Below are 25,917 nucleotides of genomic sequence, written 5' to 3'. Positions count from 1 at the left end.
ATACCTACATATCTGGAAACTGCATTTTTGCTAATTTGATTTTCCGTTTTTATGGCCGTTCTATTTTTCATAAAATTTTTAAATCACGGCTAATGTTTCCCCTAAATGTTGTTGCAAAATGTAAAATGAGGATGAGAGCAGAAACTATGTTACACGCGTTTTCGCATACATGGTTTACGAGTGTTCCCCGTAATGATGCCTCAGTATTGTATATATGCATATGAACATGTTTAAGCGCGTGTACATTTATTGTCCTTTTGTTTTTTTTTTAAAACCAATATAGGTAATACTTTTTTTTTTAGCGCTCCCCTTGTTTTTGACAGTACTGTGTAGCTGGGTCAGAATCATCGCTGCGTGATTTGTTCCCATTCGTGAAGGCATACATTGGGGGCGAAGTCGAGTACACGTGATGCATTGCCACGAGGCTTGGGGTAAATAGGGACGCAACGAGGTACCTGCATACGTGGGGATATATTTATATATACACTATATAGCGTGTAACTGTGACGATAAGTTCTGCATGGCGCTTGACGTCCCCACACTTGCGCGTCCTGATTGAAGAAGAACAGATAGAGAGCGGCTTGCGCTGAGGGCACATTGGGGGAGATACGGAAGGTGGGCAAGATGCGCACGGTCAGAGAAGTGCGTGCGATATACCTATGTGCTAGGCGATGGTCTCTTATAGAAGTTGTTTTTCCATGTATTGTGCACTGATGTGAGTGTTTAACCCTGTCGTTGTTGTTATTCTGCCCCTTTTTTTTTTTGTGCAAAGGAATAACCTTTGTAAGCGGCCAGTTTGGTGTCCCCTTTTTGAACAGTCGAAGAAATCCACCATGGAGTCGCCAAACGCATCAATGCATGAAGCGTATAAGAGCTTCTGCTCAAAGTACCCCCTGAAGAAATTATCCATGCCAAAGAGCGACCTAGTATGGTCCTACTACGACATTAACAGCAGAAATGAAAACATTGTGATATTTTTGCATGGGATATGTGGGACAGCTGGGTGTTACTTTTACCAACTAGACGCATTGTCAAATTTAGGGTTCCGAGTTATATCATTTCAATACCCATGTTATAATTACCTAAAGGATTGGATAAAAAATATGTGTAACATATTGGAATATTTAAATATAAAGAAGGCACATTTTTTTGCCTCCGATTTGGGTGGATACCTAATGCAGTTATATGCAAAATTGTACCCTTCCAAAGTGGAGTCTTTAATATTGTGCAACTCGTACAGAAGGACAGATGATTTTGCTGCAGTTGCAGCGTTCAGAAATGTGTACGGGAAATTATATAGCTTTTTGCCTCATGTGTTATTAAAAAAAATCATATTGGAAAATTATATTTATGTAAATTATGTGAATATAGATTTGAAGGAGAAAAATTCACTAGAGTTCATGAGTAACGAAGTGGATTTAATAACGTCTGCAGACCTAGGGGGAAGAATAAGTTTGCAACTGTCATCGGAAAGCGTTGACAGGATTAATATCAACGATAAGAGTATCACCATTTTGCAGACCTTAAATAATACCTATTCAGATAGCCTAAATGCGGACATGAAACATGCCTACCCGTATGCTAAACATGCCATATTGAAATCGGGAGGTTCTTTTCCTTACCTCAGTAGGCACGAAGAAGTTAATATGTACATTTTGGTTCACCTCAGGAACAACTGTAATGCTGTTTTTGTGAAGGAACAAATAAGTAGCATGAGTTATATGCACCAACTGAAAAGTGAAGAAGTGGACATTGAGCAGTTTAGTACTGGGAGAAAATTTGGCAAAAGGGTTGATGGGAATGCTCCGAAGATGACCAATGAAGGGAAGTGTAAAATTAGTATCATCAACCGGTGTGGCAATAGTGGTGATAGGCATAAGAGTACAAATTATCGAGACGAGGGTGCAGATGATAACGGGACTACCTTTTCGTATAGGGAAAGGAGAAAAATGGAGGAAGATAGGGTAAAACAGGGAGTACGTAACATCAGGTGGGATGATGGGTACCCAGAGGAACAGGAGGATCTTTTTAATTTATATAAATATGGCAGCTATAATAGTTGTGAAAATTTTAGCAGAAAGGACACCGTGACTAGTGAGGAGACAGTTAACAGCCACGAAAAAGTGGACGCGGCGCCCAGCAGTGTTCATCATAATCCCTACCGCGTCGGTGCTTATGGGGATGTGCACACCACAAATGACAATTTCGGCACGGACGCAATAGGTGCAAAGTTTGGCGAAGAGGGCCACGAGAGCTATGCCAAGCAGAATCCTTATGAAGAACAAAATGAACATGGCGCACATGTGCACAATTACACGAATGAGGAACTTCCAGATGATCCCGACGCGGATTTTGTGCATATAAATCACAATGACAGTTATTGTAAAAATGGTTATCAGCACGTTAGCAGAAGTGTGACACGTGAAGACGACGTGTATGGCAGCCCTAATGGCGAATATACATACACGAGCAACGAGGACATCCAATCAACTGAGCATATTGTGCGTGACCCTGAGGAATGCTACAACAAGGAGTCTTTAAATTATGCCGACAATTGTAATGAAAATGACCCGTGATGTGGCAGCGACAATGTTAATAAAAATGACATTTTCTGGCATTTTTAGTGTGCACCTATGGGTGTTTTGTTTGTGTATATATCTCTGTGGAGGGAACCACTCTCCCTCTATTCTGTTTAATTTACTCCCTGTGCAGTTTTTATATATATGCTTCGTGCGGCACTGTTGATGAAGTGCGAAAGGACTGAACTGATGGCACTTTTTTTTTGGAATTCACTTTTGCATTCCCCTTCTTACGTATTTTGTCATTTTGCACCTTTTGTGTATTTGTTTTGTTACACTGTCGTCAGGCGCTGCTTGGTTTGGTACTACATGATTTGTCAGTGCCATGTTGCTGCGCCACTCGTGGGGATGGGTCATCATAGGAGCAATGCTTGTGCGCGAAATTTTGCCACTCCTTGAAGCCCATCCTTCGAATAACCACAAGTTTGAATTTGCATACGTACAATTGCATAGAGTACGTGTGACGCTTTTTAAAATAAATATAAGAGGAAACGAAATTGTGTAAACATTTTCTTTTCTGCATTTCCTTCCCGTTTTTTTTTTTTTTTTTTTTAGTCCAGATTTGTGTACACAAGTGAAAAAAAACTTGCATGCTTTTTTTTTTTTTAAAACTTGCGCATATATATGCAAATATTTATGCATACCGTTGTCCGCGTGTGTGCCCTTTTTAATGGTGACCATTAGTATTCTTTAATGGGATGAATGAGTTAAGAATTCATATACGGTGTAACAGCTCAGTGGCAGAAATATACGAAAAGAACAGTGGTAATGTGCTTGCTCATTTTTATGTGCAAGCAAAGGTTGGATAAAGGAAAGGGAAAAATGACGAAACAAGTGCAATATGCTTAGTGAGTAAAAAAAAAAAAAGAATAACCCTTTTTTTTTTTGTGCGTGAGTTAAAGATTGAATGTGAGGAGAAAAGTGGAAATAAGATGGACACCACGGAATTTGTAATACCGCTTTTTTCACCAAATATTACTGAAATAAATTTTGGGATCTTCGACCTGTGGCTCCGAGGGCACAATGGTAAGGGGGGGGGGGGCGCCTGCGATTAAAATGGCGTTATTATGACATTCACAAAAGGCGGCCAAAAAAGGAGCGAAAAAACAATGAAAAAAGAAAATATTCTCATGCGTCTACCCTTTTGCCCACTCCGCAGAATTCGAAGTGCTGTGTATGCTGCAGAACAACTTCTATGCCAACTTGATCAAACGAAAGAACGAGTTGAACAACGCAGCCGATGACGATGTTGATGGCGACGGCGACGCTGTAGAGGGGAAAACAACGAACAAAGAAAGGAGCGACCATGTGATTAGCAAGGAAGTGGACAATGCGGTTAGAGAGAAATACAAAGACAATGTTTTTTTTGTAAAAAACAGAATTATGAATATGTTTAACATGGAAAATAAGGAAAGCGATTACATAGGCAGGAACATTTTGTTCGACCATTTTTTATGTTTATACATAAAACAGCAGTTTTACATTTTTAACATTTTGTCCCATCATTTGACCAATTTGGATTTGCGTTTCTCCAATTTTTACATCCCGATAAGCAAAAATAAAGCGCTAAAATTGATAAAAAATTATTACAATATTGACTTCAATTTGGAGAAGGAAATTATAAAATATAAAAGCATTAACAACATCTCAAAGTACACGAACGAGATTGTTAAAATCACCAACATACACAAAATATCAGTCAAAAGACAAATAGAAAATATAAAAAATATGTGGAAATACGTAATAAATATTTACGAAAGAAGAAATGTAAATATAAGTACGTTGTATAAGAAAAGACGGATAAGTGTTAAGAATGTATTAAAATTCCTTAAAAAGAATTTCCAACTTTATAAATTTTTTATGAAAAAGGAAACTGTGTTGGATACGCATAATAAGGATGGTTATTATCGAAATAAATCATTTTTATTTAAAAAAAAAAAAAAGAAAAGGAAAGGAAAAGGAAAAGGAAAGAAAAATGCACAAAATAACACCAATTCGAAGAATGAATATCTTCAATATAATATAATTAAAACTTTGGAAAATCTTGTTGGCATTTATTTAGCCAAGAGGTACTTTCGCCTCTACTGGATTATATCCTATCATATCGAGGTACCAAAAAAGGTGAACATTCCGTACCCTTATTTTAACAACATCATTTTGTTGTTATTGGAGAAGTTACAAATTAATGATTTGATTTTGTCTAAGGAGTATATAAATATTAGTAAAGGGATATACAGCACCTTCAAGAGCAACAAGAATATGGACGCGCTGAAGAGTAGGTTATGTGGCCTTGCAGACATTAACAGCTCGCTGCGCACCAAGATCCTCATTAGGCTCAAGTGCATCATGAACCTGCTCTGCTGCTTTAGGAATGTAAGTTGAGCGACCGTTAGAGGGAGTGCCTCTATATATATAAGTGCAGTTGCCCTACTTGCAGCTCTATCGCGGAGGGTGGAAGAGAAATGGGCTCACTGACCCATATAACGCTCTGCGCTAGTCGCGCTGATCTAGCGGTGGTGTGCATTTTTTATGATTTGCACGTGTCCAAATCGTTACATTGTTACAGGGCTGCATCGCCGCATTACCACTTCACTGTTTTTTTCCCCCGTAGTCCTACGAGATAACCAAGTTCCTGCTAATTTTTTATGAGCTGCAAAAAAACGAACCGTTCACGAACGAGAAGACCTTCATAAAACAAAACATCGGCAATAACAATTTTGTGAACAGGATAATGTGCTTTATAAAGTAATGCGATCGTCTGTCTATCTGTATTCATGATCCCCAGGCAGAGCGAGGGGGATAGCTCGAGTGCTCCCCTGTTGGAGGCTCCCGCGCCTGCCCCTTTTGGTGCTTCACCATCTGACACCTTCACTTCTTTACAGGGAGGCGGAAAATTATTCCAAGAGGAAAAAGGCCGAGTATGAGAACTTAAGGGGAAACGAAAAAACGAACATTTCGTAGAGTACTTCTCCAAAAGGGTTCAGAGGAGAAGGCTTCCCAACGCAGGCATTCGTATCGTGCGCAATGTCCGACGTTGTTTCTTTGGCATGTGCGCCCATCTGAATACCCACACGCATCATGCGGTTAATTTGTTGGTTGTCCATTTTTTTTTGTGCTTTTTTTTTTTTTTGTACACTTTTTTTACATTTGTGACTAGCAGTTTTTTTTTTTACCGAACGAAATCACACGGGTATGTGTGGGCCCTGACAATTTGCACACACAACAAATAAAGCCAAAGTCCCTTATTATTTCTTCCCTTTCACGTAACCATTTTGTACTGGAAAAAATGTAACAGTGGTCAAACATTTACGCGTCTGTCACTATGCTGACCAGTAGTGTACACATGTGGAAGTTACGTTTTTTTTTTTTTTTTTTTTGTGTTTTTTTTTGAAATGTGTCACCGTGTGGTAAAAAAGAAAAAAAAAAAAAAAAAAAATCGTTAAGGTGAAAAATTCAAAAAGAGCAACACGAAATAAAGGTGTTACGAGATGGTGTGCATGCAAGTGTGGACTGAATGGTTTAGAGAGTCACGCAACTATAGAGGCTGGTCTGTATGTCCGTTTGTGCTTATCTTTGCGCCGACGTCTTTGATGTTTTTTTTCCCCAGTCCGGAAAACACCATTTGATTTACCGCCCAAATTGCAGCAAACTGATGCGCCCATCCCTGTGTCCATAAATGCACGCATTATTGAGAAAGGAGTTCGGCTAACTGTTACTATGTGGAGGGCTACATTTGCTAACCCTAATCATCATCATCTTCTTCTTCCTCCTCCTCTTCCTCGTCGGATCCACTGCCTCCATCATCGTCGTCATCGTCATCCTCATCTTCTGCGACGTAATCCTCTTCGTCGTCGTCATCATCATCCGCAACGTAATCTTCTTCATCCGATTCGGAGAGTCCATCGACAAAGTCCTGTTTTTTATCCGCAGCATTGGCATCATCCTGAATGTGTATATTTTTACTCTTTAAAAATTCCAGGAGAGGGAGGTATTCATTTTTGTCTATATTGGTATATTCATAACTCATTCCTCTTTTGTGTTTTATAATAAGAGAGAAGAAACGGTGTTGATTTATATTTCCCGTTCTCTGGAAAGTGAGTGTGACAATATCGTCAAAGGAGATTAGAATAACGGGTTTAACAATAAAGAGGAAATATTTATTTAGCGGGTAAAGCTGTCCGCTGGCTGCTCTATAACTGCATGTAATACCATATTCATTTTTTGCTGTTCTGTAGTCCCCTGGAATTATGGCACTTTTTTTAACCAGCGCAGTAAAGAGTCTAGTGACTACATCGTATTGATTTCCGCTGAGTGTTTTTTCTAATTTATATTTTTTTAGATCCTCATCACTTGCATTGATGTCCAGTTCCATTTCGTCATCGTTATTGAGCTGAACCAAAATGAATGGGTACTCAGTTTGTCCTTGCTTCATTTTGTTATTTAGGCTAAAGATTAAAACGTACTGATTGGAGTTACTTCTGGGTACTAACAACATTTTATTTATATTAGTATATTGAACGGTAAAATCGTAGGACTTTCCATGTAGCTTGAATGACTTTGAGTACATTTCGATTTCGTATCTTCCTCTTGGGACCAGGAGAGGAATATTTGCAAGGGAGGCAATGCATTCACTTTTGGAGTCTCCTATATTTACTTTCTCCAGCAAATCATTTTTAAATTTCTGAAAATGTTGATTTTCCTCATTTTCGTGTGGATAACAGAAACGTATTTCTGATAAAAAATCTTCATCCGTTTTTTTACTGTCCTCATTTTTTAATTCCATTGCTATATCAGTCTTTATCTGCACATTCAGTTGGTTTATATTATTCGTTGGTATACTGAATGCATATTTGTTGTCTATGTCAAAATTTATGTTAGAATTTTCTAACTTGAATTCTCCCCAGTGCCATCCTTTCGTAGCTAGCTTCCTGTTAGCTAATTTGAGATTAAAATATTTCTGAAAATGCTGAGTTATTTCAGGTGTATTTCGATCTGGAAATCCGTCAAAGAAGATGATCAAATTGCCTTTCTGTTCATTGAACTTTAGGTATAGCCTGTTATTGTTGTAGCTTGTTTTTATCCACTCCCCTTCACTTATGTCACTGCACTTGTACTGGTATACGCTGTTTGTTTTTTTGTTTTTCCATCCTAAAAACTCGTTGGACATTCGAAAGGATCCGTAATCACAGCCCCCGAACCCCCGGATGTTGCCGATGGAGATCACGGGGTTGTTGCCCGAGCTTCCGGCGTTGTCTCCCATGGCTTCTCACAGGGAGGGAACAGGTTGTAAAAAGGGGGGCGGTTGAAAAGGGGGCAGTGTGCCTTCCTTCCCTAGGACTCCTTCAGAAAGGCACACCTGAAGTCCCTATTTTGTGAAATCCCCTTGGAGGTAACCCCTCTCAGCAAAATGTGTTTCAACTTGGACTGAGAACCCGTGGTCCCTCCTTCGAGCACACTACGTGCGTACGGACTTGTAATAAATGTTGCCACGAGTGTCTGATGTTTGTGTCACTCCCTTTTTTGGCAAGGCTCCGTAAGAAGTCTGCAGACCCTGGGTGGTCAGATAACTTCGCTAAGGAAAATTACCCAAGGAGGGTTCCTCTTTTTCGCAGGGCGAGACTTTGTTTCCGGTTCCGTGGGAAAACTGATATAAAACGAAAAGAACACAAATGCGGTGGTAACTTTTTTAAATGTACATTATATGCACGTACGTTCCCGCGTGTGTTTGTTTCTCCTAGGTGATAGTTGCACCTTACGCATTCGCGCAATGAGGGGGTTATATTTATCTTTAATGCCTACAATATGCACTGCATTTTTTGGGGCCCTAAAAAAGGTCCTCCATTTCCCTCATAGGTCTTTCAAATACGACTTGTAACAATAAAACACTCAAGCCATTCTGGGTTAAGCATATAATATAAATTTGCTTTATTCCACACGCTTGCGCGAAAGGCGGTAAATTCAGAAGCTACTCGAATTTTACACTCTTCAAAAGTTTTGGCTTACCGATTTTTTTTAGTTTCCCTTGATCTTGTTTCGTGGTTCATGCATGGGAGAACTTCATCGTGTAGTATAAAAAACAGAAAGGGAGAGACTTGACACGTATAGCAACCGTGCACGAATCGGACCGCAATGGGGATAAGAAGAAAAAAAAAAAAAAAAAAAAGGACAATCCTCGCCCAAACGGAAACCGAAATGAAACATGTATAATATAAAAAAAAGGGGCAGCCTGATTGGGAAAGAGAAAAAACTAAGCCAAGTGGTTATAAAAAAAAAAATAGAAATTATTGAATACATGGCGAACTAAACACGTGACACCTCACAAACTGAACCAAAAAAAAAAATAAAATAAAATAAAACATGAAGTGAAGAACATGTAGGAGAGCTCAACAGAAAAGAGGACGCTTTGGTATAGAAGCAGGCATACCACAATCGAGCACACGATTAAAGGGACTAAATACTGCTACGTTTGTGTAATTTTTCCTCTCTCCCGGCTTTCCGTTCCTTGAAAATGTAAAGGAAGTCACCACGGCAGGGAAAAAGCCAGGTGATAAAAAGGTGACACGAAAGGGAAAAATATAATATGCAACATAAAAAATGGATAGTCCAAATTTGGCGCCTAAAAAATTAAGTCAGATATCGTACCACATAAGTAATACTGTGCATATGAAAACACCCTGCACGTGGATTCTGCATGTGTATAGAAAAGGCTCCAACCTTTCATAGCACTTATGCTAGAAATGAGTATCCCGCATATTTTGCGGCATTAAATTTGTGCAATTGTACGATTTTTTTTTTTTTTTCACCTATTGGCATATTAAATAAGTTCCCACATTTGGAACCCCCTTTGAGTTCATCCACGAATACACCATTTGTGTATTTTCCCAAACGTGAAAGACACGAATGTGCAAAAATGTTGACCCGTTTTGTGTAAAAACTGGAGCCAAGGTGTAAGTGATAGGTGAAAAAAAAAAAAAAAAAAAAAAAAAAAAAGATACAGCTACCTCCGATTTTGCTCAGAATCTCCAAGAGAGACGTGTCACCTCCAGTAGAAGATAAGAGGATTTGTTTGCCAATCCTTAGTGGTACTTACCTGCGCACACGAGTGGTCATATGGGACGGGCATGAGGGAGACTACGTCCATTTAATTGTTCCACTGCACACACATACGCGTAAGTGTACGCACATAGGGGTAGGTATAACAGTCGGGCACATATGACACGTAAAGGAGCATCTGCTTGGAAGTGCCATGATGAATTATGTCAAAATGTAGAATGGTGTGATGCCACAAAGGGTCATTCAAAAGGGTGAAGTAGAGCCCCTGTCAGTGGCGCAGCCGTGTTGCGGTAGAAGTAGTGCATACGAATATATAAATATGTACAATTTTATAAACGCAACTGAGTATGAGCGGCTAAGCCGCTGCATGCTGATAAAAATGCCCGATGACAAAAGACTAAACAAGAAGAGTACCCAGTTTAACCTAGATCCCCCTCCTCCCCTCCGCATGAATGTAAAGGGTGCACAAAAACACACGTCTATTTGCATACGCATTGGGATGCCTCTTTCGATTAACACCTTTTCATAAAGCATGTTAAAAAGCAAAATGGGGTTGATGCCCCCCCAGAATGGGTCTAGTGCTTGCTTGAATTTCTGCTAAAAATGTTCATCCACCTTAGCTTGGGATACAAGGAATTTGCTTCCCTTTGGTCTTCTACTTTTGTACCAAATTTGTTTTCATAATTTTGTTCACGGGTATAATTTCTTTTCATTTTTGCCATGTTCTGAATGGATGTCTTGTTTAAATTTAGGTAGTTCCTCAAATTGTGGTCCACTGCTGGAGATTCATTTTGCTGATCACTCCTTTGTTCAGTTCTGTTATTATCACTACTCTGCTTGGAGTTTGCTACATTAACACCCTCCTCAGTGAGGGAGGTTTTCCTTATAAGGTAGTTATTTTTGTAATGCCTATATGGATTAACATGCGATGAGTAAAACATGAGATTATTCAGAATGTCCAAGTTTGCTGGAGTGGTATCCAAATTGTAGTAGTACAGAATTTTGTTCTTTTCATCATTTTCACTCGATTTTAAATCATGCAGGGATACTATATCTTTAGGGTTCACTAATAAGTTACCATGTTTGTAATCCTTTCTTATATTTTCATCATAGGACATACTCAATAAATTACTCCTAGCGCTTTTCAAATCGTAGCTTCTATTATGTGTTAGATAATCTGCACGTTTCTCCTTCGAATGGATGGTGTCATTTTTCTGTACATTCAAGATGTTCCAACTTGGTACGTGTTTACTTCTGTCACTATTGGTTTCCTTAAGGGTTGTTTCTTTTTTATTTTTAGTTAGCTCTTCATTTGTTTTACTCGATGTGAATTCATGTGGAGTGTCTTTCTTGTCGATGGGTCCATTAAGCACAATTCCTGTTTGCTTCTTTTCATGTTGTCCTTTTGCACCTTGTGGTTTTTGCTTTTTTAAATTCGAATTCATCATGTAGATGTGTTGTGTGTCCATGTGTGGATTCTTCCCCTCATCCTTTTCTAACAAGTGGGTGTCCTTTCCATTGGCGCTACTGCCAAGTGTTTGAGATTTATCTCTCTCCAGGCTTCCTTCAGACAGGTCTCTATTTAACTCTTCATGGAATTCCACTTCGTAACAATTTTGAACATTACTTGGCGAATTTTTCCAAACTGGCCCGTTCTTAAGTGTAAACGGCGTGGCTTTTTCCCCCTCACCCTTTGCACCTTTGTCTTGTTCCTCTTCCCCTGAACATCCCTTCTTCCTGTTCGTTGGGCGCTTATTATTCTGTGATATTTTCATAGTTGTGCTTTTAGGCGGTTCGCATTTATCGCTGCTCTGATTAGGGGTAGAGTGTTCCGTTGGGCAGGCCATCTTTACGCGAAGCTCCTCACCTTGTTCACATTCTTCATTCCCTTGAATCTTCTCCTTCGCATCACATCGCGTTATAATCCTTTCCCTTTTTTCATTCTTCATTTTTGCTTTCGTGATCTCATTTTCATAGCTTACATTTTGGATGATCGAGTATGATTTGTTCACGTCGTCATACAAGGAGGTGTAATCTTTCCTTCTAATTATATCGTTCCCAATGTATGAGTTGTTTGTGGCGTCGGATGTGAAAACGCTGCTTATCTCTTCGAGGTGTGTGCTTATTCCTTGGCTCTTCCTTCTGCATCCATTACTGTCGTTGCTGGTACTGCTGTTAGTGGATCCTACCTTTTCGAGGGAATATTCTTCCCTACTGTTCTCTTCCCTAACAGGGCACCTCTCCGTGCGCGTGGGTTCGTTATCTTGATTCTCATGCACATTCGTCAACTGGTCAATTGGGGAGTGGTTAAATACGTGGCTTTCCAAATTGGGGATGCATCTTCCACTTGTGATGTCGCCCCTATTGTATGTGGAGCCCTTTCCGCCATGCCTGTCAACGATCGCGTTCAAATTGTGCCCTGACTGCATAGGCTTCTCCCTCCATTGATGCGGTTGCCCCGTGTCCGTTTCTTCACTGCACTTAGTACTGGATGTGTCTGCGCTTACCACATGTGCATCACTAAGCGGGTTGGATAACTCCCCGTTCGTTTCGTTCATCGTATGGTTGTGATAATGGGAACTGTATGTGTGGTGGCTATCCTGGTTGTTGGTACTTGGAGTAGCACATTTGATGTACTCAATTTTGTTCGAGGAAAAATAAACATATTCCTTGTCACTTACCTGTTCTGCATCATATGGTGCCACTGTATTATAAATTGGAACCCTTTCGTTGGATGGACCTTTCTCCTTCGTTGTTAATTCATGTCGGCTACACCCGTTCGTGTAGTACCATTCATTGAAGTGTCTGATATTTATTATATGATTTGTACTTCTGGGATTATGTGTTCTGTGGTATACGTCCACTTGATTCTTTACGACGTTTTCCTTTTCCTTGCCCCGTTGATTTCTGTCTTTTTTCACCCTTTTACTAAAACATAAGTTACTTCCTTTATAGTACCCTAAAGCGGCAATGTGGTTTGTATTCGTCTTCCTTTTATTGTGGGGAAATATTTTCTCAAAATTGATGTATTCTTTCCTGTCATGTTGGTTCTCACTGTTGGGCAGTACATGGACGTCCCTATCGTCTGAATAGTACACTTTTTTTAGTAGCAAAAATTTGTTTTCTCCGTCTACCTGTTCTTCATTAAATATTTTATTATGCCTTGGTTTCTTTCTATCCTCGTTTTTGCATAAGGTTTCTTCCTCCTCCAGATGACTATATGTTGTTTTCTCTGTGCTAGTATAGCGTCGGAATTCTGCCCCATCTTTTTTCTCTTCCTCATGACTGTCACATTTGGATAAGTTTGTCATGTCAGATTTTTCTGTAGCTTTTTCATTTACCCTTTTTCTGTGCTTGTCCACTTTATTTTTTCCCCCCTCATCTTTACTCGAACTTTTGTGCACACCGTGTACTGCAATGTCAGTGCCGTAGTGGTTGGTCCTTGTTCCACTGTTGTTGTAGCTCTCTCCACATGAATGTGTCTCTCCACACTGTCCATCATTACCACTACGGTTGTTCTTTATACTAGGGTTAGTTATATTTTTTTTTTTGTCCACGTGGTTTACCTCTTTGTCATCACCACTTGGGTCACTTTTGGATTGGCCTCGTTGAATTTCTTTACTTGGATTATTGATGCTGCTAAATTTTTTTTTTTTCTTTTTTTTCCTCTTCGTTTCACTTGCATCGCTATAGCTGTGTTCGAGGGTTCCCTTACACTCTCCTTCGGTGTGTTGTTCCCTTGGTGTATTACTCCCTTGTTGGCTACTCACATTTTTAGTTTCCTCCTTGCGTGGCAGAAATGAAAGTATTTTGTCGGGAGAATTCCTATCCCCTTTATGTGTTTCTTTTTGATTGTCCTGTTCTGTTTTCCGTTCAATGCGCTCGATGGTATTATGTACTTGCTCATCTGCGTTATTATCCACTTCGCTGTTCTGCGTGTTCACAGTGTAATTTTGTAGTGGGGCACTCCCACTGGGAAGGAATTCTTCTCTATCGTCTTTCTCTCCACACTGCATGTTCCATTTATCGGACTGCTCGTCAGTGTAATCCCTTTGTGGAGTATTTTTCTGTTGCGTTATATCCATTTTTGTGTGCTCGTTAATTGTCCCCTTTTGTATGAACAGGTTGAGGGTATATTTGTTTTCCTTTTGGTGACTCTCCTTAGGGTGGCCATTCACGTCGTCCATTTGGTCGTTGGTACCTTCACCAACAGTAACAATTTTTGTTACGTGTTGGGATTTGATAAGGGACGAGTGTTTATTTCCAGTGGGGGATATTCCTTCCTTTTTAAGAACAATACAGGTGTCTTTCTTTTTGGAGTCCATGAGACGTACTTGTAGTTCTGCATCGTTGTTCGTGGGTGTGCTTACCTTAGATGTAATGCTTCCGTCGGTGAGCAGGGTGTCCCTTGTTGTGTTACTGGCGTGCTTACCCATTTGACCACCCACCTGTGCTGCTCTTCCCACTTGCTGCACCACACGTGGATGCCCATGGCAACCTGCCAAATCATTCCTCTCTTTGCTAACCACCCTCACCTCTGTTGCCATCACATTTGCTCTATTTTCAGAAGCGGCGAACAGCGCACCTTTAGCGACTGTACCCCACTCGTAGCTAGCCAACTTTGTGCGCCCTTCCCCCTCTATGTGTTTAACAAAAGGGTGTTCCCTCTTAAGGTCAGATGAGCACGCATTGTTATTATTACTACTGCTATTGTTACTGTTGCTGGATGTACCTGCTTCGACATATTCGGAGACTCCCCTTCTACATGTCCATTCCTTTGTGTAATCAGCATTGTTAGCAGCACAGTTGACTTGATTTTCAAGCAACACACAGGAAGAGGCGCAAGTACGTCCAGTAGTTTGGTTGCTTAAGCACCCTACATACGTCCCCTTATCATCATAGTAATAATATTTGTACTGTACATGATGGTTGTAATTAGGATTTTGGTAAAACAATGTATCACTCGGTGAGACATTTACTTTGTCGGGAGCTGGTGTCTTCTTATGACTAGGAGTGATGTTTGTGCAATTCGAGTTGATGGTGTTAGTGGACTCTCGTCCATCACTCGCATTGGAAGAACATTTGAACCTGCAACTGGTGTCGTATTCCCTACTTGTGGTCAGCGTACCCTGATCGTAATGCCGTAACAGAGTAGACCTCCCACTGGAGGTTACTTTAAAATCGTCCGATCCTTTGAAGAAGTACAAATTACTATATACATTATTTTTCCCTATGAGGTTTTCCTTACATGGTAGAAGAAATATATTGTTGCTTTGATTTCTGTATATGTTATTTTTATTGAAGTAAAAATCATAAGTGTTGTTTGTCTTTGCACACAGGTGGGGGTTCTTATTCACTTGGTCCACCGACTTAAGTTTATTTTTTTCTAGCTGCTCTAATTGTTGTGGCTTACCATCATAGTAGTTGACGCTGCTAGTCTCATTTTTATTCTTCCCATTCACGCACGTATTGTCTAGTATATGATTTTTGAAATATGTTTTTTCCCCGTAGTAGTTATTTTGATTATTTATGATTCCTTTTTGAGTGCACACTTTGCTTTTATCGTTACCATCATTTGTGTGTTTTGTGTTTGTTTCCGTGAGGGTTTTTCCCTTCTCTTCATTCTTTTGGTTTAATGCATACCTATGTAATGTGTCCCCTTGGTTTTTCTTTTTCTGTGCAAGCAGGGCGTCTGCGTAAACGGGGTTCTCTATCTTTTGCTGTGCCACATTTGGATGATTCACGTGATTGTTCAAAACCCCCTTGTCGTCGTACAAGTACAACTGCCCATGATTTGTGCTTGCGTTTTGATTCTTATTTTGCTTCACGTGGTGGGGATCGCACCTCTGCAAGAGCGAGTTGCTTCCTCGCACATGACACACTTGGCCCTTCTCGTGACCACTACGTGGACAAGCTCCCGCCTGGTCGTTCTCCTTGGGCCTTGCACTTGCGTAGGGCTTAGCGTAGGGCGCTCCAAAAGGAGAGGCGCATGGGATCGCATGAGGCACCATACCAGACGCGACGTTTTGCACACTGCTCGGCACTATGTTTATTACCACCCCGTTTTGCGCACCGTTTGGTACCATATGTTGAGCGTCTCGCGGCACCGCACTTGCCACCACCGCCGGGACGCGAAGGTTTGTAATCGCAGAACCATTTTCCCTCTTTAATAGAAACAATTTTTTAAACGTTTCAAAATCCATGTCGTTCTTACCGCTGCCTACTGGATAAGCGACGGTGGATGAAATGGGGAAATTCATTTTCTTATGTACGTGAGATACTTCCAACTTGGTTTTCCCCGTATCAGCTAGCCATTCATGTTTCTCCACCTCATCAAGGGACAGGCGATTAGCTGGATTGATGGTGAGCATTCCAGAGAGCAAATTTCTGGCATTCATAGAAATTCTATTTACCCTATGTTTGGGAAAGACGATTTTATTTTTTATAATCGAGTTGTAAGCTTCTTTAAGATCCTTTCCTTCATTGTCAAAGGGGAGTAAACCGAATAACATGGCATAGAGGATAATCCCGAGACTCCAGACATCTGCCTTTTGACTGCTATAACCACAGGTAGTCTTACATCCTAAGACCTCCGGAGCAGCATAACTTAGGGTTCCCACTATATCGTGATGTAATTTGTTTTTTTCATTAACACATGAGGCTCCGAAGTCCCCTATCTTCAATTCGTATTCGGAGCATGATGGTAACTTTCCTATTCGTATTAACGTCTTTTCTCTTTGACTTAGTTGTCTTTTGCATAAGAAGATATTTTCTGGTTTCAAGTCCCTGTGAGACACGTTGTTTCGGTGCATGTACTGGAGCCCTTGGACGATTTTTCGAAAGAAGTACTGCGCGCTGAGTTCCTCCAGGTGGACCTTCTGCGGTGGTGGGAAGGGACAACGTGGGTGCAGTTAGGGGTGATATGAGTGGTCACGCGGTGTTAGGGGCACGAACACATGTGTACATATACATTTATGCGCACAAATATACATATGCACATGTGCTCGCTTGATATAACAGACTAGGACCTACATTTCTGACGTAGGATATGAGGTCCCCTCCATCGCAGTACTCCATAATTTGAATAATTTTATCCCTCGTCTCAAGGACATTGGTTGTTTTTACAACACAGGGGTGGTTCATTCTGCAGGAAATGCTGATCTCCTCCTTGAGCTTTTGAAAGAGTTCTTCATCGCCTTGGACAGTGGATTTGTCTATGGCCTTCGCCGCGACGAGGGTATCTGTGGGGGGTAGCGCCGTGAGTAGGGGGCAGTGCATGTGGGGATAGGCATATAATTATGCCGTTAATTGTGCATGGGGTCTTTATCTGTGCTGGGAGCCACGAGTGCGCATTCCGCCGCACATTGTAGCGCATAGATATTAACCTGTGCTTTTGTCCAAAGCTAAGTGAACCTGCCCAACGGAGCCAGTATTTATTTTCTCCAAGATGATGTAATTCTTAAGGCGAAAGTACAGCAACGTATCGCATAATTTCTTCTTGGAATATCTGGGCTGTATTCTTTTGCCATCTGAAACTAACAAATTAAATAATTTCTGCCCCCTGTCTATTCCCCTACACATGTAGTCGTCAATGTGTTCGCCCCATGTGAGCGGCTCTGGCTTTTTAACTTCAAAGGGGGTGCAAAAAGGAAGGGATCACATAAATGTTGACACCGTTTTAGTTGCGGTGTGATGTTATTATCGCTAGTATTACTATACTTGGAATGTACATCGGATGACATGGGGCAGTAAAACGGGGATAGTGTATCGGCAGAGAGCACCCCATTTGGATACTTTATTTAAATGTGCAGCCGCACATTTTTGTTTCATTTTTTTACTTGTTATGAAATCAATGAGGTTCCGAACGTGCGGCATAGAGGTGTGGTACATCTTTAAGAACTGCGTTGAGAAGGCGGGACGGGCAGAACGGATATGTAATGTAATGAAAATAGGAAAAAAAAAAAAAGAGAAATAGTGGCAGATTTCATGCAAAAAGGAGCATATATACTTATTCTTAGCAACGCGACGTGTCAATCATCGTATGAAAAAAAAAAAATCGTTTCATAGAAGTAACCCCCTCACGGTATCAAAAAGTGTCCCTTTTTTTTTTTGTTAATATTACCTGCCATAGGAAAAATATATCTTCGGTTATTTGCAGGTCTTGATCGGCAATGGATTCGACTTGTGGGAGCAGGCGAAGCTCTGTGTCCCACTCTGGTCGCCACTTGTCCATGAGTGCCATGCGGGTGAAACAAAGGAATAAGGGGAAAAAAGGAAAAGCAGAAGAGGGCGAATAGAGCGAGCTCCGGAAGGGAGCACGTAGTCGGTAGATGAAGCAACCAAAATTAGGTCAGAAATAGAACAGTCCGTGAGGAAGTATGAGCAGCGAAGCTTGGATGCAACACAGAGGGGAAGAACAAATTGGGGGCAAACTGATGACACGAATATGGGCACGCAGGACACGAGACGCAGAAGGGGACACAGCGGAACGGGAACTCACGCTGACGCGTCTCTCGCACGAAACAAAACGATCACCTTGACTTTGCAATCGTGTCTCATTTTGAATTAACATATTTTTAAGAATGAAAAATGCAGGAGGTGGCAAAAATTAGGTAGGCAATATTTACGGGGCACAAAAAAAGCTCATGGGCAGATGAGCGACAGGAGGGTACACACAAAGGGGATGAAAGACAAGTGGAATGCGGATTAACGCCAGACAAGTAGCTCAACATGTGCGCCCCGTCTATGCCAAAACGAACAACGCACGTGACAACGGCGGACGAGCAAATTCTGTGCTAGGTCAAATTACGCAGATTTTTGCGAAGAACAAAAAAATAGGCACATGTATATGGTTAAATAAAAATCAGTAACAAACAAAAAAAATAACAACAAAAAAAATAAATGATTGATACGTATTGTCTCCTGTTTAAGACTTCAAAAAAAATTATATCCGTGTGCACAGCGTGCGTGTAACCCTTTAGGCAATGCGCATTTGTTCACATATAACCCCATGTAAAAAAAAAAAAAAAAAAAAAAAAACAGGCGATAGGACATTTTTTAATTAAACAAAGTTTGTTCGTTCATTTGTTTTTCCTTAATTTGTGAACTATGTATGAAATGTGAATAAGGCAAAAACTGATTTACAAAAGTGTGCATTTTTTTATTTCCCCCTTTTATAAATGAGCAACGTATGCATAACAACGCATGCATGTGTAGCATTGGGTAATGAGAAAACTTAAGCGGAGCGTGTGTAACGTGTAAAAGAACAAACAGAAGACCTGTTCCAGTTCTGCGACAAGTGTAAATGTATAATTTAAGCACAAAGCAATCTTCGTAATGTACAAACCATTTGGGCAAAGGATAAAAAGCAGCCTTCGGGCCTCAGACTTGTGCATATTCGTATTTGTTTTCAGGTGGTTAGAGAAAATGGGGCATATAAAAAAAAAAAAAAGTGAAGACAAAGTAGGTGGGTTTCAAAGTTGGTCGATGATAGAGTACGTAGCAGGACAAACAAAAAGGCGTATGCTTCTTCTATAAAATGCTTTAATAAGCTCTTTGTATTACCCTGCATGTGTATGCCCCCATTTTCATGTCACCCCTTTGGAAAAAAGATGTTCACATTTATAAGAGTGGAGCCCCTGTGGGTATGTAGACCTACAGAGTAGCTTCCAGCACTCAAAAAAAAAAAAAAAAAAAAAAAAAAAATGTGCATGCTTAACAATGTTTCAATGGATGTAACACCATTGTTGTAACCCCTTTAAAAGAAATTAAAACATGCCTTTGTGACACAGTGCTCAGTCTACTTCCATCGTTCCATTTTATTATTTGAGTGGTGGAATGGTATTTTTTTCGTTTCTCTTAAAAAGGAGCATTACATATTTCATTTAGTCCATTCGATATGTCCCCATTATTGCACTTTCATGCACGACAGCATATGTCAGAAGGGGTGAAGCGATAAGGCATTATCCTTTGCTTGTCCAATTTTATCGTTTTTGAAAGTTGTGCCCATTGGGAAAAATCTGCCCCTTAGTAGACATTGACTGGGGGGAGTAATCATTTGGGACACCACTCATGAAAGAGCAGATTAAGTAACTGATGTATTAAACGAAAAAAGTGAAAAAAAAAAAAAAAAACAAAAAATGACAGGTAAAACAAATTATGTTGCCATTTCGATACAATTTGGGACATGTGTATATGGACAGACTGGCACACCCCACCAGTGTGTCTCCTTTTTGAAACCATTTAATCATTTCCGTCTGGTTGACACGCAAAAGGCACTATGTGGAAATATATTACTGTAAACAATTTCGTAACAGAGGGGCAGAAAAAAAATAGTAACATCGCGACGAAGCAACCACCACACCTTTTGCCCTATTTTATTATACAACGGATGACCCTGGGGGAAATGCGCATAGAGTTAAGTTGCCATAAGACGAAATTGCACACATTGCATCCTTTTTTTTTTTTTTTTTTGAGGGATTATTATTTTGTTTTGCTTCCCCTGTTGCAGTAAACAATTGCTGACGCGCCCTTCTGTTGGTACTTGCCTTGACATTTCTGCTTCGTGTGCTTCCCAGTGATGTCCTCCTTCTGTGTGTCGTATCGCCTGCACTTTTTTTTTTTATTTTCTTATGAACGATTTGTTAAAAATCTTCCAATATATTATGTAACTTAGAAAGGTAATTTCTAGTCCTTTTTTTTTGTTTTTTTCCTTTTTATTCTAATTCGAAATTGGAAACAGAACAAAAGTTTTTCAAAATATTGGTATTCGAAGAAAAAAAAAAAAGAAAAAAAAAGTTGGTTACTTGGAAAAAAGGGGAAGGTGATAACAGCGTAATAAGCTCATAAGGAAAAAAAAAAAAAAAGAATAAATAAGTACAAGAATAAATATATATATATATATATGGGCGTACATATTTTATGTTCATCTCCACAACATATTTTTTTATTTTTACGAATTCATTCCTGTGTGGTAAGCCCTTAAGTACAACCATTGGTTCTCCCCATCTCCGTCTGTGTTGTTCCCGTGTTTCTGGACGCATGACCAGGTTTTCCTTTTACATTTGTGGCACAGGCACTCGTCACATGTACGCGCGTGTCGCTCTATGGAGGCGCATTACACGCACACATTTTCCGATGCAAACGTCCACGGGGGAGAGTATGTGTGAAATTGAGAGGGCCCCTCTGATTGTTGTGAACTCGTCGCTTAAAAACAATGAAGCCGCCGCTTAGCCGTAAATTCTCTGAGGCTTTCCCATGGTGCTCTTAATGTGCAAGGTCCTAATGTTTTGCCAATTTTTTTTCAAAAGAGAAACTAAGAAGTTAATGGCATGCACAATGTTGGATCTGAGTTCCTCCTCTTTCAAATTCGCATGACCAACAGGAACACCCATGCATAAAACTTTCTTCAGTTGAAATTTTATAGAAGATTTTAATTCTAAGATTTTATCATTTATTTTATCATTGTGCGTAATTAGGGAAGGAAACTTTCCTGCCTTGTTTAAACCTGGACCAAGCAGTTTTGGAATTTGTGGTAAGATAACCTGACTTGCTAAAAATGCATCATATTTTTTGGCCAACTTTTTAACTAATGTTTTATCTTTATTTAATTTTTTCATCGCTTCTATGTCCATATAGTCTAATTCTAATTTCTGTGCTTCCTCCACGTGTACAGCATCTCCTAATATGCATACCTTCAATTTTTTTCTCACTTCATTTGATAATTTTACCGTTCCTGAAAAACGCTTGTCTCTCTGCGTGTCGTAATCCTTCAGACCGATCTGGAGCTCAATCGTCTCCACGAATTTTCTCTTCTTCGTTTTTGTGCCTTCGAACACATCGGAGATGGCCTTTTTTAGGAGATCTTGATTTAGCTTGCTAAGGAGGGGAAAAAGGGGAAATGGAAGGGAAAGTCAGAGTGGGTAAATCGCTCACGCAGTGTGCATGCGCAACATATACTTACATACATAACGTACATACCATATGTAATTTATATAACACATGTAATTTATATAATTATTCCCCAGGCGGGGCCCCAATGACATGCGTGCACAAATGAAGAGGCATAACAAATGAACAGCATTCACATGGATACATGTATCCCTCCAACGCAAATGCAGGCTCATTAAATTCGACACAAACAGTATGAAATGTCGCGTTTGCAACACAAAATAGCCGCGCCGCATAGTGCTGTATGTACGTGATTGTTGTTCATTTGATCAGCTAATGCGGCGCCGCGTTTTTTTTCCCCAGTACAATGGTTAACATCTCTTCCCGTACAAGAACGCCACAAGTATAAGAAAGCACATATAGAAGAGCGCATCAACAACAACTTGGGGATATGCCTATAAACATTTATATGTACGCTGGGGTGGGTGTTGCCTCTCTTGTATATGTTCCCCCCCAACTCCTTCCTTAGGGGAAGAGTTCGTAACAAAAGCACATAAATCCTGTGCCGAATGTCGTAAGTATGGACTTACCTCATTGTGTATATGCGGGTTAAAAGAAAGAAAACACTTAAAGGAGTTATACAGAAGGGAGGTTCCAAATGCGTAATTATTTATACGAAGCTTTTTTTGCTTTTTTTTTTTTTAAATAAAGCAATCGCTTGAGTAAACTTTCTGTTCAAAGAAATTATCAAATGTTCTCTCCAAGGAAATTAAAACACAGTGGTGTTTTACTTTGCAATTGCATCTATTTTGGGTTGAATTTGTAAAAAATGAACATGTAAAAAAAAGAAAAAATTGTGGAGTTTATAAAAAAATGAAACATACAAATTGGGAAAAAAAAAAATTCAATTCGACGGTGGAAAAAGCCCAAGAAAAAAAAACTACGCGTCGCGTGGTAAGCATAAAAGGAAACATTTATATATATTATTGTACAATCTCAATATATGTAGTTAAAATATTATAAGCGCTGCGCATACATTTGTATATTTTTTGTTGCCGCTTTTGTGGTTATATAAAAAATGAAATATTGCGTTATGGTGGAGATCCATTCACCGCGTTTGCATTTGTCGGGAGGGTTGCACAAACGTCCGCGCAGAGAACAAATGCTGTAAACATGCCTTAAACGCAATTTGTAAAAGTAGTGCATAAAGATTTCCTCTGAAAATTTTGTGCGCAGGAAAAAAGAAGAAACATTGTTCACGCGGTGGAGAAGAACATAAAAAAAAACCTCATAAATGTGAAAACATATAGGGCGTGCCCCCCAAAAGTTAAACAGGTTTAAAAAGCCTTAAAATTAATCCGCCAGAGAGGAAAGAGCACCTGGTGTTTTATATGCCAGTTCAGTGTAATTCTTTCCCATAACGACATATGGGTAATACGCCGCGAAATAATACTCGACACAGTTATGGAGCACCAGATGTCGGGGGCGATACATACGCACCTTATCTACCTGTTTATGCATATATATTTTATATATGCCGTACAAGCGATGCCACATTTTGTGCTATTTTTTGCATCATTTTTGTTTCGAGCCAAAAATTGCAATACCAGCATACGTGTTATATATATAGCAATATACGCCTGTACCATATGCACTAATTTTTACCGCTAATAAAGTCACATATGGCCTCAAAAAATTGCCATTTTACAAATTGAACCCATCAAGCGTGGATATGGCCCTGTGTAGTTATACAGTAGCTTATAACGGGCACGACAAAGTGATCCGCGCGGTGCAAAAAACATATAATATACCTATATTGTACGTATTTCCATAAGCGCAATTCGTGCTGTGTGTTCATTGGCGTTATATATTGTAAACGCATGCTCATTCTACAATTAGCTAAATGAGCCGGTCACTTTTTTTACGTTCACGTGAATTGCAAATCTGCCTTGAAATATACGAGGAAAGGGGGGCGTTTTTCCCTTTTTAAAAAAGAACGGATAATTTTGCGATGAATAAAAAAATGGTGCAGAGAAGTCTTACTGTTACTTTATTTTCCCGCGCGTTGAGCCCGTTCTGGATATTTTCCACATACCATGTGCCTTTTACGTTGCATGGGAAGTGATGACATATCGAAATGCATGCCAGAAAAAAAAAAAAAAAAAAAGGAATTTCAAAACAATATGTTGTCTTTTCCCCCTTGTTCACCATTTCGATATATCAGCATTTTTCACTGCTTCATGCACGGAGTTATTAAACCCAACATATAAACCCCTCAAACATATTTAAAGGTTTTTTTTTTTTTTCTTAATTTTGTGAAATATTAATTTTTTCCCAAAGTTGTTTTTTCCTTTCTTTAGCACACTGCATATTTTTAATTCACTAGACAAAGCTGACCTCGTCTGAGGATGCAAATGTGGTACATACAGACATGTACGCTCATGTAACTCTGTTGTGTTATGTTGATGTACAGAGGCGGGGAGAGGAAGATTTCTTCCTTTCAGTAATTTTTTTATGCGACACATTTGAAAACATATATGAGTGGAGTTGAAGGGTGCTTCAAACCAGCAGCCTTTTTGTCACCTTTAAAAAAGTTGAAAGACAACCACGCACGGTTTTTCCCTAGTATGAACACAAGCCCAATTTGTCGCACAGACGGCATGCATGGTTAAAGCATACAAAAGACGTACATATATATATATATATGTATAAATGCAACAACACGCAGTACTAACATATACAGTTTATTAACATTTTGAACAGCTCCTTTTGCGCGTTTTTTCAGCACGCACTAGGACAGAAAAAGGCGTAGTGGTGGTACGATAAATGAGCGTATGCGCATCCTCCATAATCAACAAAAGATGCATACTGCACCCAGTTGAGTACTTTTTATGATATATTTTGTTTCGTAAGAATGGAAGCATCACTCACGCAAAGCATTGCAACAAAATTTTGCTTCATATGTTTACAGCTGCGCCCAACGGGACAGCATGGTCAATTCGTATTCTCTTAATGTTCGTATGGAAATGTAAAACTGCACGAACGTGTGTTCATACGTATATGTATAAACAATACAATATACTGTGCAGGGGTAGAGAAATAATTACATAAATATATTATATATAAATACACCATATGTACCCATTACGGTACATAAGAATCCGGATAATTCTCATGAGCAAAAAAAAAAAGCGTTATTTTTTCAAATTATAAAAATAGGCTTCTCAGAGTATTATTATACTTGTACATATCCCCAAGGTATTGGTAAATATTTATATGCGTAGCATAACGCATGGGACTTATTTTTGTTTGCTTATATATATGGTGGGTATATGCAAATGCCTTTAAATATGCGAGGGACTGCTGTGGCCCTACATAAAAAAAATATGCGCGAAAAAAAAGCTGGTTTTGTAAAAACGCCTTTATTATTTTTTTTTTTTTGGGCTTATAGCGCAAGCACACTTAAACGCGTAAGGCCATTAATTGTACGCATATTGAGAAAAGTAGCACGTAGTAGGGAATGCATTTCTTTGTATTATAATAATATTATGAATGAAAAGCACTTCCCCCCTTTGCCTCATGCGCAGTTTATCTCTTCACAGAGGCATACCATAATAAATAATATGTAGTGCATAGTGTTTTACGCATAAGCATAAATAATATGGTGAAGGCGGGCCTCCGCCAGAATAGCACTTTCCCTTTTATATGAAAAATAAGTCACCTTGCGAATGTATAAAATATTATTAATGCTTATATGCGCAGAACTACATACACATGACTTTATGTACATATTTTGTACGAACATATAAATCGTATTAAAACATATACATTATTTTTAAGTACGCTTTGCGGCGAGCGAATAATATATATACATCCGCGTAAGCCGCACTGTTCCATCGGCACCACGCATACGCGAACATTTATATTAATAAAAGCATATGCATATGGAAAAAATGTATATGTAAGAAAATATTATGTTATTGTTATAGTTTATATGACTATACTGCGTTATATATGCGCATATAATATAATGCTTCAAATCAGGTGCCGCTTACTCGTGTTACTTGCCCAATTCCATGTCGCATATATTCTTCTTCATACTTTACAATATTTATACGTTTTTTCGCTTAAAATAAACTAAGGCAATTTTTACAAAATACCATTTAAAACAGCATAAAACTAAAATTTAAACACATGTGGCATGCTTATACAAATATATTATTATATGTTTTTATGGACGCTGAAGTAGCATTATTAAAAAATTGGTAGCAATATATTTTTTTTTTATTTCCTCTCATTTTTTCTTTTATGAATTTGTTTTTTTTTTTTAATTATCTTCTTTTTCTTTTTTGTTAGCTTTTTTTTTTTTTTTTTTTTTTTTTTTTTTTTTTTTTTT

General features: G+C 39.2%; 5 protein-coding genes across 5 annotated transcripts; 2 read left to right on the top strand and 3 right to left on the bottom strand.

Moving 5' to 3' along the window:
* Positions 1–833: 833 nt before the first annotated feature.
* On the top strand, positions 834–2,576 carry AK88_02616 (uncharacterized protein; the record flags this gene model as incomplete). Its single annotated transcript, XM_012480241.1, has 1 exon — positions 834–2,576. The coding sequence occupies one exon, from the start codon at positions 834–836 to the stop codon at positions 2,574–2,576; it is 1,743 nt and encodes a 580-aa protein (XP_012335664.1).
* Positions 2,577–3,511: 935 nt separating this feature from the next.
* On the top strand, positions 3,512–5,540 carry AK88_02615 (uncharacterized protein; the record flags this gene model as incomplete). Its single annotated transcript, XM_012480240.1, has 4 exons — positions 3,512–3,605; positions 3,739–4,952; positions 5,191–5,324; positions 5,462–5,540. 4 exons carry the CDS (start codon positions 3,512–3,514, stop codon positions 5,538–5,540), a joined length of 1,521 nt encoding a protein of 506 aa, XP_012335663.1.
* A 781-nt stretch (positions 5,541–6,321) lies between these two features.
* On the bottom strand, positions 6,322–7,839 carry AK88_02614 (uncharacterized protein; the record flags this gene model as incomplete). The annotated part of the gene is made up of 1 exon (XM_012480239.1): positions 6,322–7,839. One exon carries the CDS (start codon positions 7,837–7,839, stop codon positions 6,322–6,324), a length of 1,518 nt encoding a protein of 505 aa, XP_012335662.1.
* Positions 7,840–10,207: 2,368 nt separating this feature from the next.
* AK88_02613 (CAMK/CAMKL protein kinase) lies at positions 10,208–17,874 on the bottom strand (the record flags this gene model as incomplete). The annotated part of the gene is made up of 5 exons (XM_012480238.1): positions 10,208–16,510; positions 16,665–16,873; positions 17,018–17,260; positions 17,471–17,531; positions 17,755–17,874. The coding sequence occupies 5 exons, from the start codon at positions 17,872–17,874 to the stop codon at positions 10,208–10,210; spliced, it is 6,936 nt and encodes a 2,311-aa protein (XP_012335661.1).
* A 2,986-nt stretch (positions 17,875–20,860) lies between these two features.
* On the bottom strand, positions 20,861–21,676 carry AK88_02612 (uncharacterized protein; the record flags this gene model as incomplete). Its single annotated transcript, XM_012480237.1, has 2 exons — positions 20,861–21,509; positions 21,612–21,676. 2 exons carry the CDS (start codon positions 21,674–21,676, stop codon positions 20,861–20,863), a joined length of 714 nt encoding a protein of 237 aa, XP_012335660.1.
* Positions 21,677–25,917: the final 4,241 nt, after the last annotated feature.

The sequence above is a fragment of the Plasmodium fragile genome (genome assembly GCF_000956335.1).
Source record: "Plasmodium fragile strain nilgiri unplaced genomic scaffold supercont1.26, whole genome shotgun sequence".
NCBI lineage: Eukaryota > Apicomplexa > Aconoidasida > Haemosporida > Plasmodiidae > Plasmodium > Plasmodium fragile.
This window is presented reverse-complemented; position numbering and strand designations above follow the sequence as displayed.